The sequence below is a fragment of the Malurus melanocephalus genome, unplaced genomic scaffold (genome assembly GCF_030028575.1).
Source record: "Malurus melanocephalus ecotype Western Australia unplaced genomic scaffold, MMel_1.1 scaffold_845, whole genome shotgun sequence".
Lineage (NCBI taxonomy): Eukaryota > Metazoa > Chordata > Aves > Passeriformes > Maluridae > Malurus > Malurus melanocephalus.
Genome location: NW_026624077.1, coordinates 36,087 through 49,335, shown reverse-complemented (window position 1 = coordinate 49,335; position 13,249 = coordinate 36,087). Strand labels below are relative to the sequence as shown.

The 13,249-nt window shown below is 62.4% G+C and overlaps 1 protein-coding gene across 1 annotated transcript in view; it reads right to left on the bottom strand.

Moving 5' to 3' along the window:
• The window catches only part of ARAP3 (ArfGAP with RhoGAP domain, ankyrin repeat and PH domain 3), a 19,584-nt gene extending 8,957 nt beyond the window's left edge, over positions 1 to 10,627 (bottom strand). Inside the window, exons 1-12 of the mRNA XM_057385579.1 lie at positions 10,471 to 10,627; positions 7,896 to 8,993; positions 7,252 to 7,310; positions 6,890 to 6,963; positions 6,394 to 6,464; positions 2,618 to 2,887; positions 2,207 to 2,276; positions 1,718 to 1,838; positions 1,339 to 1,526; positions 457 to 563; positions 149 to 348; positions 3 to 24 (exon numbers count right to left, since the gene is read on the bottom strand). Coding sequence (XP_057241562.1) covers positions 3 to 24; positions 149 to 348; positions 457 to 563; positions 1,339 to 1,526; positions 1,718 to 1,838; positions 2,207 to 2,276; positions 2,618 to 2,887; positions 6,394 to 6,464; positions 6,890 to 6,963; positions 7,252 to 7,310; positions 7,896 to 8,953 — 2,240 coding nt within the window. The 5' untranslated portion in view covers positions 8,954 to 8,993; positions 10,471 to 10,627. The remainder of the gene's footprint in view (positions 1 to 2; positions 25 to 148; positions 349 to 456; positions 564 to 1,338; positions 1,527 to 1,717; positions 1,839 to 2,206; positions 2,277 to 2,617; positions 2,888 to 6,393; positions 6,465 to 6,889; positions 6,964 to 7,251; positions 7,311 to 7,895; positions 8,994 to 10,470) is intronic.
• Between the last annotated feature and the right edge of the window lie 2,622 nt (positions 10,628 to 13,249).

The following is a 13,249-nucleotide window of genomic DNA, read 5'->3' as shown; positions in this document are numbered from 1 at the left end:
TGGAGCCCAGGCTGCGGTGCTGCCCTGCAGGGAGCAAGAGACTCAGCACCCCTCCATCCCACCAGGGAACTGGGCCCCRGGGTGTGCCCACAGCCCAGCCAGCACCCTGCCTGCCCATGCCAGCCCTGCCCCCCRGGAGTTGTCCCACCTGCACACTGCTTGCAGATGACCACGCACAGGTTGATGGATGCCCAGTCGGGGCTCTGAGCCCAGCAGTCAGCACAGTATTTGTTGGCTTTGTTGGACCAGATCTTCTCTGCCACCTCGTAGTCGTAGAGCATCTCGGCGATGGCCTCCTGCAGCGCCTCCATCCACTCGCGCTTCTCCCGCTCCGACTCGGCCACGAAGCTGGGAGCAGCAGCACGGCCAGAGCTCAGGGGCTGCAGCAGCAGCAGCCAGCACCCAGGCCCAGCTCCTGGCTGCTCCTCCCTCCCTCCCCATCCCCGCTGGGGATACCTGAATGTTTTGGAGGGGGTGATGAGCTCGAAGCCGCGGCTCTTGGCCTCGCGGATGGTGGAGCCGCGCATCTCGATGAAGCACATGGCRATGCCCATTTTGAAGAACTGCAATTGTCAGTGGCAGCGCTGTTGGCTCTGCTGTTCTGAACACGCTACCCCGGACATGCCTGTGGTGTTGGGGTGCAGCCATAGAGCTGTGTGTGGCACCCCCAGCATCCCATCCCTGCTTTGGCCAGAAAAGCCCCTGTCACATCCCTCATCTGACATAAAACATCCTGCAAATGCACTCCACCTCCAAATGAGAGGCAAGTTCTGCCCACAGCCCCTAAATCCTGGCTGTCCAGGTCCCTTTCTTTTGGGGATTTGAGTCAGGGACACCTATAAAGCACATATCAACTTGAGTCAACACCTCAGAGCTGATGCCACCTAGTGCACAGCAGGCAACYTGGAAATGAGGTGATGGAAATAAAAATAGAGGTGCTGAGAAGAGTCAGCAGGAAGGAAGTGGGGTGCTCTGTGGGTGGCAGCAGCAGTGGGAGATSACAGTGACCTGCTGTCACTTTGAGCCCCCCTTGTGGCTGTGCTGCTGATTCTGTGGCCATGGCTCCAGCTGTGCTGTCCTGGATCAGGATGTTTGGTGGGACTAAGACCAAAATGCCTGGTGGGTATGATGATAATTYGGTGACAGTGAGGACATTGGGAGGGGGGTCCACTGCTGGTACCCATCACTGCTGCCCTGGGCAGGATCCCCAGCTTCCTGCCCTGCTATTCCCCTTTTTCCTGCCCATTCTTTCCCTCTCTGCTCTCCCTTTGGCACCAGCCCTGGCTCAGTTCCCTCCATCCCTCTCACCCCATCCAGGGGTCTGCCCTGGCCACGAACCTGCTCACTCTTGTACAGCCACATCTCAGGCAGGCTCARGGTGGCAAAAACCTTGGACTTCTGGCCCTTCAGCTCCAGGGTCCCCGACTTCTGGCAGTGGGCGGTGTTGGCAGGCCGGGGCCGGGACCCCACCAGGCGCTGCTCCATCACCTTCTTCTGCAGCGTGGAGCACCACTCATTCCTCTGGGCTGGGGACCAGGCAGGAGGGAGCGGGGCTGAGCCCTTCCCAGCAGCCCTGGCACAGAGCAGAGCACCCAGAAAGCAGGCAGGGCATGTTTTGGGGCTGGGGTGAGAGCTGCCCCCAGGATGCTCTGGCTGGAGAAGGGAGGCAGGGATGGTTCCTCAGGGCTGATGGGRTCTCACCCCAATTTTCACTCACCCTCGTTCTCAGCACGGAAGACAAAGATCCGATGGCTGGTGATGACCTGGAACTTGTTGTCCTTGGTGGAACGAGCCATCTCAATGRCGGACAGTGGGATCACTCCCTTGGGATAGGGCTCCTGGAACAAGCCCCAGGCAGGGTTACCCCCTCTGCCCTTCCCAAARGACACCTCCACCACCTGGCACCTCCTCCACATCCCTGGGTGCTCAGCTGGTGCTGCCTCATAGCAGCCAKGGGCGAGCTGGGGATTCAGGATGGGGTGGATCCGTGGCTGGGACCCTATTTCCAGCAGCTCCCCCTTTTCCTGTGCCCTTGTTGGCAGAGTGACCCTCGCTCTCCTGGGCTCCCTATGGCTGAGGCTGCTCCACCCTGGGGATGGCAAAGCACTACTGGCTCCTTCCAGAAGCACAAGGGGAGGCAGAGGGGATGTGGCAGAGCCCCAGGTGGTGTTGAGGTGCAGCCCAGCCCCACCTTGCCCCTTGGTACCTTCTCACTGCTRAAGTACATCAGGTTCTTCCCGTCAAAACGGACATAGCGCCTCTGGAAGACATAGTTCCTGTAGGGATGGCAGAAAAACTGTTGGGAAGGGGATGATCCCCCYCACAGATCCCTCCTTCCCCCAGGCAAGGCTGCACAGAGAGCACAGCTGGGCTGCCCAAGAAGTTCTTCCTCCTTGGGGGGAACAGTGACCAGTGCAGCCACCTCCAGCCTCACCCAAGGGGCTTTGCCCGTGGGGTCTGCCCCACCCTTGGAAATGTTCCAGGCTGATTGGATGGGGCTTGGAGCACCCTGGGACAGTGGAAGGTGACCCTGCCTATGGCAGGGGGTGGAATGAGATGAGTCTGAAGGTCCCTCCCAACCCAAATCACGCTGTGACTCCACGCATGCCCCACGTACCCCTGTGGGGACAGCTTGTCCAGCCAGCCGCTGAGCATGGTGGGCCGGGGCTCGSACAGGGACGTGAAGCTGGCGTACGGGGAGATGGTCAGGTCCTCCAGGAGCTCGTCGGGGTACAGGTGGGGTGGCAGGCTGAACGGGGTGCTCTGGGCGTGCGGGGCCTCCACGGTGGAGTAGCCCTCGGTGTTGCTCTGGGCGATGCGCTCGATCAGCCGGCTCCGGCTCTCCTCATCCTCGCTCCGACCCTCGCTGCTGCACTCGCTGCTCGTCCTGTGGCACAGGGRCTGTGAGGGAGCTGGGCAGCACAGCGGGGTCTGGCCAACCCCACCCCATCTGGGGACATCCTGCACGGATCCTGGCCCCATCCTGATCTGCTTGGGGCACCCAGGGGTTTGCATCTCCATGAGCGGGGTGGGCTCAGTGCTCAGGAGCCCCGTGGCCACCAGCAGCCCCAGGCTCAGCCAGTCCTACATGATGGGCTGGGCCTTCCCTGCTTTAGGGAGTGCCACACAGGTCACCCCAAACCCCTGGCATCACCTCCTTCCCCTCTTCACAGGCAGCAAAGCTAAGCCAGGCAGATCCCCCATCCATGTCCTGCTCCTTGCTGCACACCRTCCCCAGCTGTCCCCTCACCAGGGCTCTCAGCCTGACCTCTCCCTCTTCCCCTCCGACATTCCTGGCACCATGAAGCTCCTGCCCGACACCTTTGTGCCTTTTCTTGTGTCCAYCCAGAATGCTGGGCCAGTGGAGCTCCTCACCCCTCTCCTTTCCTTGGGAAGYGATGCTGAACCCCCAGCCAGGCCTGCTGAGGCTCTCCAGCCACAACAATCAAAGGAAATTATAAAAATAAACTGCTAAGCCTGCCCCTTCCCATCAGCCCCCTCAGCCAAGTGTTTTTCTTTCCCTGGAAAGGAAATGTGCTGGGAAATGCCTGACAGTCCCAGGAGCTCACAGGAGCCTGCCCAGGTGCAGTGATGATGGGCAGGAAGACAGTCATGGCAGCTGGGACAGCCAGCACCCACAGAGAGCACCCATGCCAAATTCCACTGTGGAATCTAGTGCCAGGGGGAAGAGAAGGCTCCAAGAATGGCAACAAAGATGGTCCAAAACCTGTCCCAGCCTCGGGAGCACCTGAGCAGACTGGGTATCTCCAGGGGACAGGGTGAGTGATGGGAAGGTTCACAAGGAGAACAGAAAGGAATGTCCTGGCCACAGGAGCTGGGTGACATGAGACAAAGACAGCAGGAGCGAGGTGTGGAATCACATGGGAAAGGAGAGCCTGAGCTGGGGGGATCCTCCTTGGAGATGGAGGAATTTTGGAAGGAGAAACCCACTGAACATGAGAAACTGCCTCCAGTGTGAGTCCATGACTAGAAAAGCCTCAGGATCAGGAGAAGGATCCCTCATAAATTCTCCCAACACCTGGTTTTGGGCACTGCCCCATCCTATGAGCCAAGGCTGTGTGTGGACCTGTGCTCTGTCCCTGGACAGGCCATCAGATGTCCCTGATCCCCGTGGGACAGGAGCAAGCCCTAAACCTGCCTGGGGAGATGCTGGGCTGGAGCCATCCCAGCGGGGGTCTGCTCTAGAGAAGGGGAGTGGTGGATGGGGCTGAGGAGGGGATCAGAGGGGAAATGGTCTGTTTGGCTCCAGGAAGGACAAGAAATGGCCTTGGRTGGCTGTGAGGCTCGGAGCACAAGGAAAATTGCTGTTTAATTAGCACAACAGAGCCTTGGCAGGGTGACTCATCTGGCCCCAGTCCCAGCCTGGTCTCCAGATGCTTCAGGAGGGRCTGGACAGGGAACGGTGTGGCTGGAGGACTGTGAGCCACAGGCAGACAGCAGCCTTGAGTTCAGTGGGAGGAGACCCATGGAATGGGTCAGGGCAAGAGGAAAATGGGACAAATTCCACTACAGCCCCTTCCTGAGCCATGAATTATGGTCAGTGAAAGCGTAAAGAGCTGGAGAGCGCTGAGCCCCTGGCATGGACAAGCAAAGCCCCCGGGCTCTGGTGAATCTGACCCAGTCCCCCGAGCTCTGTAGGGTGACACAAACACTGCTGTGCCACCTCTCTGTCCTGCTGAGACTGATGGCTGGAGCAGGCACCAGCGTTTCAGGGGGCTGAGCGTCACCAGCAGGGATTGAGGTGCTCAGGCTCAGAGCAGGTAAATCCCACCCTGCAGTCCTGCTGCACCATCAGAGAGACAGCTCCAGTTTTCAGGAAATTCTGCATTCCTCTCCATCTTTCTGAGGATACTTTGTTGCTGGTGGCTCTGCCCAGCCCTAACTGGCACTGCCCACACCCCGAGCCAGAGAGCAGCGTGGGGCAGACAAAGATCCCCCAGGACAGGGCAAGAGGAGTTACCACAGTAGGAAAAGGAGCAGAAGGGCTTCTCTGAAGTTTGGGAATGGGAAATATTTCCTATGACAAGCGGACTGGTGGGCTGCAGGAGATGTCTGGTCATTCCCAGTGACATAAGGATRAGAACTGGCTGTGCTGGAGGAACACCAGGGACAGGGGATGATCAGAAAGTCCCACAGAGGGAGCAGGAGTGGGGCCAGGGCTGGCCAGCAGCCCCCTCAGCAGCTGAACAGGATCTCACAGTTCTGCTCCAAGGAATCGTGGTGGGACTGAGTGGGTGAGGAAAGCGCTGGAGCAGCTGGAGGATGGAGTCTGAGCACAGAGCAAAAGGTCTKCAAAGGCTTTTGTGTCTCCTGTTCCACTCTCCACAGCCTGAACATGTTGATGTTTGTGCTGGGAGAAAAATCCTGTGAGCTTCTGCCCCTGACAATGCTGATGGTCACATCCTGCCTCTGCTCAGCAAGGCCAGACTGCAAAACCCCACAGCTGCATGTGCCTGCCAATGCCTTTGGGATCTTCTGGATTCCACCTGCCTGGAACCCGCTGGATGGAGGCTGTGACCCACRGGTCAGAGCCCAGCTCCTCTCTGAGCTGCTGGTTCAGAGGCTGCACAGAAGATTTCGGTATTTTTGTTCACAGAACAAAATGTATTTTGTTACCAGGTATTTGTAATTCCCCATCTGTGGCCGTGGTCTGTGCCACCACATCAGGTGCCACCCTGGTGCCACACAGGCAGGGCAGGAGAGGGACTGGACCCACACTGGGGCCACAAAGGCAAGGCCATGGGCACGCAGTGGCCATTGAGGCCACGCCAGAGCTGAAGGCCACAGAGCTGCAGCTCACCTCCTCTGTAAGCAACACAGGAAAAGGAACCCTCCCCATCCGAAATGGGAAGAGCAGCTTTCCTTCCTCTTTCTGAGATGCTATCAGGAGTTATGGAAAGTACATTTCAAAAGCGTTTTAAAGGTGCCCCTCACAATTTCACTGCCTACCACRGAGTGACTGATCAGCAAAAGCTGATCTGATGCTGCTGGAGCCTTCAGAGATTGCACATGCCTTCACCTGGAGCTTGGAGTGATCTAAATCCTGAGTAATCCCAGCCCCCACGGTGTTTTCCTGCTCCCAGAGGCCAAATCCGGGCTCCTCTGGGTGTTCAGGTGCCCAGCTCACTGGTGCTGCCTCACTGCACACTCGGAACACCTGCTGCATCCACTGTCCTCCCAAGAGCCACCCACCAGCACAGCTCCTCATCCCTGAACCCATCAGCTCTTCTGGAGGCTGCTGACCCCATCCCTGACACTCCTGATCAGYTCTACAGTGGGGRAAAGCCCCCMTCCCCTCTCAGGCTGTCCCCASGGGTGTCCCCTGWCCCCTGAGCCCAGCCCAGCCCTGCAGCCCAGAGAGCCAGTCCCTACCTGCAGCCTTCTCGCTCCAGCTCCAGCTCGGACACGGCCTCGTAGCTCTGATCAGAGGAGATGCCAACCCCCTGGGAAGAGAGAATGGTCACATCTCCTGTGCCCTGTGCCATCCCAGAGCCCCTCAGCCTGCCTGGCTGACAGCACAGGGGGCTCAGTCTGTGACCCCAACCCAGCAYAGAGTCACAGAATCTCCTGAGCAGGAAGGGACATCTCCAGTCCCACCTCTGTCCCTGCACAGACCCCTCACCACTCCCACCCTGAGCATCCCTGGCAGCGCTGTCCAAACTCTCCTGGAGCTCTGGCAGCCTCGGGGCCGGGACCATTCCCTGGGGAGCCTGGGCAGTGCCAGCACCCTCTGGGCACAGAAGAACCTTCCCCAGGCACTACAGGGCACCATGGGCTCAGCAGCTGCTGCAGCTCCCGATTTTGCAGCAGCTGGTGGGATGCAGAGTGACAGCAGGGGACAGCCACCATCCCCACAGTGTCCCCTCACCTTTGGCTCCCGCGATGGGGCCACTTGGCCAAAGATGGTCTCGCTGTAGGGGCTGATGGGCGGATCATTCACCTCTGTGGGCAGAGACGGGGGAGGGAAAGGCATCAGTGGTGTCTGTGGGTTGGGAGAGACCAGGCAGGACTCCCAGTCCTTGAGAGGGACCCCCCAAGCCCCCCAACATCCAGGGCAGCCGGCACAGTGACACATGTGGGGCTGGGCTCTGCCTGACATGGGCCACCCYGCTCCCTGAGTGAGACAGGAGCACAGGGCAGGACAGGAGGAAAGGCAGGGTGTGGGGGTGACCCCCTGTCCCCTTCTTTGGGGACACTGGAGCTCCCTGATGTGCACCTGGGGGCTCTCACCTGGCTTGCCGGTGGGTCTCTGCGGGACGGGGGGCAGGGCCCCGCCGGGCCAGCCGGGACTGCAGGAAAACAGGAGAGGRATTACTGAGGCTGGGCTGGCAGTCTGGGGTGTCCCGTCTGCCTGGAGGCGGCTCCCGAGCCCGGCTTTGTCCCCTGGAATGCGCAGCATCCCCTCCCTGCTCCCAGTGCCCTCCTTGCTCCCTTCTCTCCCCAGTCCTGGGATTGCCGAGCTGTGTTTTCTGGGGCTGCAGGACATTTCCAATCCCACCTTTCCCCTCTCTGACATCTCTCACCTCGTTCCCAGCAGGAGCCAGCCCCAGACCCTCACTCAGCCACCCCCTCACCACACTGGAGACCCCCAGCCCTGCTGCCAGAGGGGCAAAGAGAGGGCAGCAGCCTCTCCGTGCATCCAGAAGGAGCCGTCCAGGGGCCCAGGGCCATCCTGTCATCCCAGAGAGCTCCCAGCTGCCATATCCAGAGCTTGGGGAAGGCAGGGGTGGGTGATGAAAGGGGCTTGTCAGCACCTGGGGGCAGGCGGGGCCGGGTTCGGGAGTGGGTCCCGGGGATGGGGGGCTCTCTGGGTCCTCATTTTTGCCTGCTCTGCCCCCCTCCGCTCCCAGGGGTGAGGAAAAGCATCGGCTTACTCAGGCTTGTCCTCCGGCTGGGTCTGCTCCTGCGGGGACGGGGCCGGGGGCTGGGGGACACCCTCCCCCTGGGGACCATCCTCCCCTGCCGGCTGCTCCGCGGGTGCTGCCGGCCGCTCCAGTCCTTCGTAGATGACGTTGGACACCATCTCCAGCCGGCCCTGCCCCGAGCCCGCCTGCGAGGCTGCCCTGGGGCACGGCGAGGGCTCTCTCCTGGCTGGGGCGGGCGGGGGAGCGCCGGGTGCCCCCTGCTCCGGGGCAGTGCCAGGGCTGGACTCTGCCAGGCCCCGGGGTCTGTGCCGCGGGGGGACACTCGGGGCGGCCGGGGGCGCTTTCTCCGGTGCCTCCAGGGTTTGTCCGTGGCTCGGGGACGGCCGTGTGTCCTCCCGAGCGCTGTCCCGCCCTCTCAGCCGGGACGCGATCACACCCATGGCCACTGCTGCCCCTGGCTCAGCCTGGGCTCCGGGCTCCGGGCTCTCCAAATCCGTGGAGCTCTCCCCTGGCACAAACCCCTCTAGTACCACAAAGGCTGCTCGTGCCCTGTCGCCGCCCGGGCCGTGTGCTGGCACCGTGGAGCGTGCCGGGGGCACGGGCGYTAATCCCTGCTCCGGTTTGGAGCGAGGGAAAACCGTCCTGGGCTTGGGAATTGGCTTGGCGGCGGAAGGAGCAGGGTCCGTCTCTCCAGGCGGTGCCTGGCTGGGCACGGTGACGCGCTGCTGCGTCCCGAAGGCCTCACTGGTCCCTCCCGGCTCTGCTCTCATGGCATCCTTGTCCTCCTGGGGGGCATCCAGGACCTCCGTGCCTCGGGAATGGGGGTCTGCCGCCGCAGGTCTCCCGCGGGATTGGCTCAGCATCCGCGTCTGCTGCGCCAGGTTGAGGATCCTTTTGCGGTGCCCGGTGGCGGTGACGCCGATCTGCTGCAGGTGGTGGCTGTCCAGCGAGGTGGCATCTCTGGCCACATGGTATCCGTGCTGCTTGAAGGCATCGCGGTACCTCTCCAAGTGGATGGTGGCCAGCCAGTCTGCGATATCCGAGTCAGGGCCGCACGGGGAGCTCATGGCCCTGGGCTGCCTCTGCGACGGATGTTCAGCCCATCATCTGTGCGAGGAGGGAGGGGAGAGAGGGGCTGAGGAGGCAGCAGGGAGGAGAGGGGGTGGGTTCAGCTGCCGTGAGGGGTGCAGATCCCGTGCGTGGGAGCGCGGGATGCTCCCAGCGGTCCCCTCACGTCGCTGCAGCCCCGGAGCCGCTCACCTCCCAGCTCCAGCAGCCGGCATCCTGTTGTTCCTCAGCCCCAGCCTCTCCACCGCTCCCCGGGGCTGCCGGATCCGGATCCCCGTTTTGTCGGCGGGGCCGTGACCCCAGCCCGGGCAGGAACTGAGCGTCGGGGGGCTCACGGGGGAGCGGGTGGTCGAGCAGATGCCGRGCCCTGGGACGTCCCGGGCTCCGCGGGGCCGGGCGGGCGGGCCAGAGCCGGCGCAGCCGCGGGGGTGTCCCGGGCAGATAACGGGGGGAGCAGCGGGGCCCCTCCCAGGGGATGAGCTCCTGTGCCGGCCAGCTCGGGGAGGGCTCTGCAGCCGGAAGGGCCAGACCATAATCTCTCTCTCTCACTGCTGGCGAGGGCATGGGAGAGGTCAGCATGACTCACGGGCAAACAGAGGGGGGACAGCCTCCCACCCACCCACCCCGGCCGGGCCGGACCCCCCACTGCCAGCACATGGACACAGAGGGGCATGGCCAGGCTCCTGTGCCACCAGGGACCCCGAGCCCGAAGCGATTCGCCAGCACAGCCGCGGGACAGAGCCTGCTGAGGGCCTTTTTCCCATGAATCATGCAGCTCCGCACTAAACCATCTGTGCTGACTGTGCTGCCACTGGGTCTTTTTCCAGTTCCTCCATTTCCCTCTATTGTTCGGCGCAGCTTCCTTCCTGCTGCCTGCACGCTCCCACGCATCCCCTGCCCCCTCCCGCAGGAGCCTGGTCCCAAACCCGGCCAGGGACAGCGGGACGGAGCCTTCGTGCCCAGCACGGGCATCTCCMCGCTCCGCAGCCCCGCCTGCCCGGGCAAGGGCTGCGTGGGTGCCCTGGGAGGCCGCGGTGTCCCCGCGAACACGTGGGGGATGCTGTCAGCCCGGCAGGGGCTCGGAGAGCTGGACATGAGCAGGGCACAGGGTGGGGTGTCGGTGCCCCGGGGTTACAGGGCTGTACCCACTCGTGCCCAGCAGCTTCGGCTGAAGTGGGGCAATTTCCCCATTTCTCACGCCTTTATCATCCTGAGGGATCTGCGGCTGGCCTGACCCTCTGCCTGCTCTGCGTGGGGCTTCTCMAGTGAGGAGATGGCTCCTGAGACCTCCCCATTCCTGGGCAGGGGGCTCTGGGGCCACACCGGACTGTGGTGTGGCACATTGGGGCAGTCTGGCTGTGCCCACAGATGCTGGCACTTCGCAGGCAGCGGGACTATCCCTGTACCTACAAACCCATGCCCAGTGAGCATGAACTGTCCCCAAGCCTGGTCCTGGTCCTTCCCCAAGTCCCCAAGCCTGTCCCATCCATGTCCTGCCCTCGCGGTTGTCCCTCACCTGTGGCTGTCCGCAGCCCGTGGGGCCAGCTCCGGCACAGCAGTGCGGTGGCAGTGCCGCYTGGGCTCCAGGGCCACCCCGCTCCCGGCTCCAGGGTGACGCCAGGGCAGTCCCGTGCAGGAACTGCTGCGGGCTCAGCCGGGCTCCAGRGCACCGGGCCCACGCCTCCCACTGCCGGTCCCTCCTCCAGGCCAACCCTCTGGTCCCCATCCCTGTCCCACCCTCCTGTCTTGTCCCTTCTCAGGGTGTGCTGTGTCCTGTCCCTCAGCCGGGCTCTGCTTTCCTTTGGGGGCTGCCCCCACCTGCCCCGCTCACCCCTCATCCTCCTCCTCCTGCCTTCCCAGCTCCCACCATGGSACACTCATTGCCACGGGGACCAGGCTTCCCTGAGACCCTCACTCCAAGAGCCTTCTGCTGATGGAGATTTTTGAAGGCTCTCTCCACTGTTTTTGCCCCTGGCTGGAGGAAGGAGATATTTCCTGTATCCACCATGGCATGGGACTGGTCAGGGTGCAGGAGCTGGGGCTAAACCGGGGAAAACAGGATAAAATATTCATGCTGCGGAGAGGACTTGGGTGGCTGACAGTGGGGCTGAATGGGTGAAGTTTTGGGAACATCAAAACCTTTGTGCTGTGGCAATGTGAGGATCCACCTCATCCCACTGCAGGTGCCTCACGGGCAGTTGAGTGAGCAGAGGGGCAGGATGACAGCAGGAGCTGGGGTCCCAGGGCATTGCTGGGGGAACAGGAGGGGCTGGGGTGGAAGGGGGACATCCAGGGGGATCATCTCCTGCAAGGASCCTGAGCTTTCACCTCAGACTGACCTGGCTGCTTTTAGCACAAGGCTTTTTGCAAGAGCCCCAGCAGGGCTGGCYGTTGGTCCGGCTCAGCTGTTGGCCAGCCTTGAGGGTGTCAAAGGCTGCTATCTCTCTGCTGATGCTGATAACACCTCCCTGCCCTGGGAGGGCCCAGGGATGGGGTCACCCTTCCTCCCGCTCAAACCAGTCCTTCCCCRCCCCAACAGTGGCCCCAAAAGCCATTGTGGGGGTGCTGTGGGAGGGGTACCCTGCACAAACCTCCATGTGCAGTTCACTGGGGAAAGGCAGCCTCTCCTCACCACAGGCTGCTCCTGCAAAGCAGAAGCTGAATTCAGCACGAGTCTGGCAGGGTTTTGCCTCCCTCCCCTTTCCCCACGAGCGGCTCCAGCAGGCAGTGACACATCCCCATGGCTGAGGATGGCACGGGTGGCCCCGTGTGGGTGGGGTGTGGATTCAGGGTGCACGGGGACCCTCAGAATGTGCAGGGACCCTGCAGTGCTGACCATGACATTCCTCTGCCTCTCAGAGGAAGCTGTTTGRCACGGCTGTTCTCAGGAAGGCTGCTGAGGTCTGCGGTGTGAATGGGAGGGACAGAGCACGAGTGATGTGTCACTGTCTCCGTCCTGCTGCGCTGCAGCCATTGCACCAGTGAAGCACAGTCTGGCACTGTGCAGCATCTCCAGGGACACAATCCCAGTCTGGATCGGGTTGGAAGGATCCCCAGGGGCTCCTCTGGTGCCAACTCCCTGCTCCAGCAGGGCCATCCCAGAGCACAGGGCACAGCAGTGCCCACACAGCTCTGCAATAGCCCCASGCAGGGACACTGCACAGCCTCTCTGCACAATCTGGGCACGGCTGGGCACTGCCCAGGGCACAAGTTCTGCCTCCTGTGCAGGGGGAGCTCCCTGGGCTCGCTCCCTGCCCGTCCCTGGGCTGCCATCGCTGGGTGCCCCCCGCAGCAGAGCCCGGGCCCTGCTCGGAGCCCTCCCTGCACACAGGGACAGCCAGGCCTGAGGGCCCCTCTGGGCTGGGGCTCCTCTGGAGGCTGAGCAGCCCCGGCTCCCTCAGCCTTTCCTGGGCACCGAGATGCTCCGGGCCCTTCCTCATCTGCGCAGCCTCCGCCGGCCCCGCTCCAGGTCCCTGCTGTGCTCAGGAGCCCCGAGCTGGACACAGCACTGCAGAGGAGCCTCTCAGGGCTGCCACAGGGGCAGGATCCCCTCCCTGACCCGCTGGCAATGCTCTTCAGACCCTTCAGAACCTGCTGCCAGGAGGGCAGGGATGGGCTGCAGGGCAGGGAAATGCCCCACATGGAAGGAACACCCTGGGATATCCTCACAGTGGCAAGTCACTGCCCTGGCAGGCCTGATGTGACCAAGGACAGGGCCCAGCTCCTACGACCCACATCCTGATGGCTGCAGAAAACCTTCTCCACTTCTCATTTCCCGCTCCACAGTCAGGTAATTCCCAGGTTTGGAGCTCCCTTCCCTTGGCAGGGGGGAAGCCCCTGTTCACAMAGCTCTGCTGAGCCCCAACACCTGGTTCCCAAGGGGGGTGCTCCTTCCCAGAACCCATCCAGGACAGCTTGAGGCATCCCCCAGCCATGGGACCACCCTGGACCCCAGAGCTGGCACAGGGAGGGGAGCAGGGCACAGCAGGGCAGGACACAGGGATAGGGAGTTTCCTGAGGGCTTCCTATCAGCCCACATTCTGCAGAGTAAGTTTCAGAGCCTCTGCTTGCTCTGGTGTTTGCCAGCCTGCTGATGACATCGATGTTTATATTTAGACAGCAGCATCCTTGGGCAGAGGCACAGAGCCCTGTCCTGCCACGGGCACGGAGCAGGAAGATCATGCCCGCTCCCTGGAGGAGGCAGGATTGGAAAACCCCCCGGGGGTGGGGAATTGGGCTTTGAGGAGGGGCTGGCAGGGCCTGGAGGAAGCAAACAGCAAACTGAAGGTTTGACC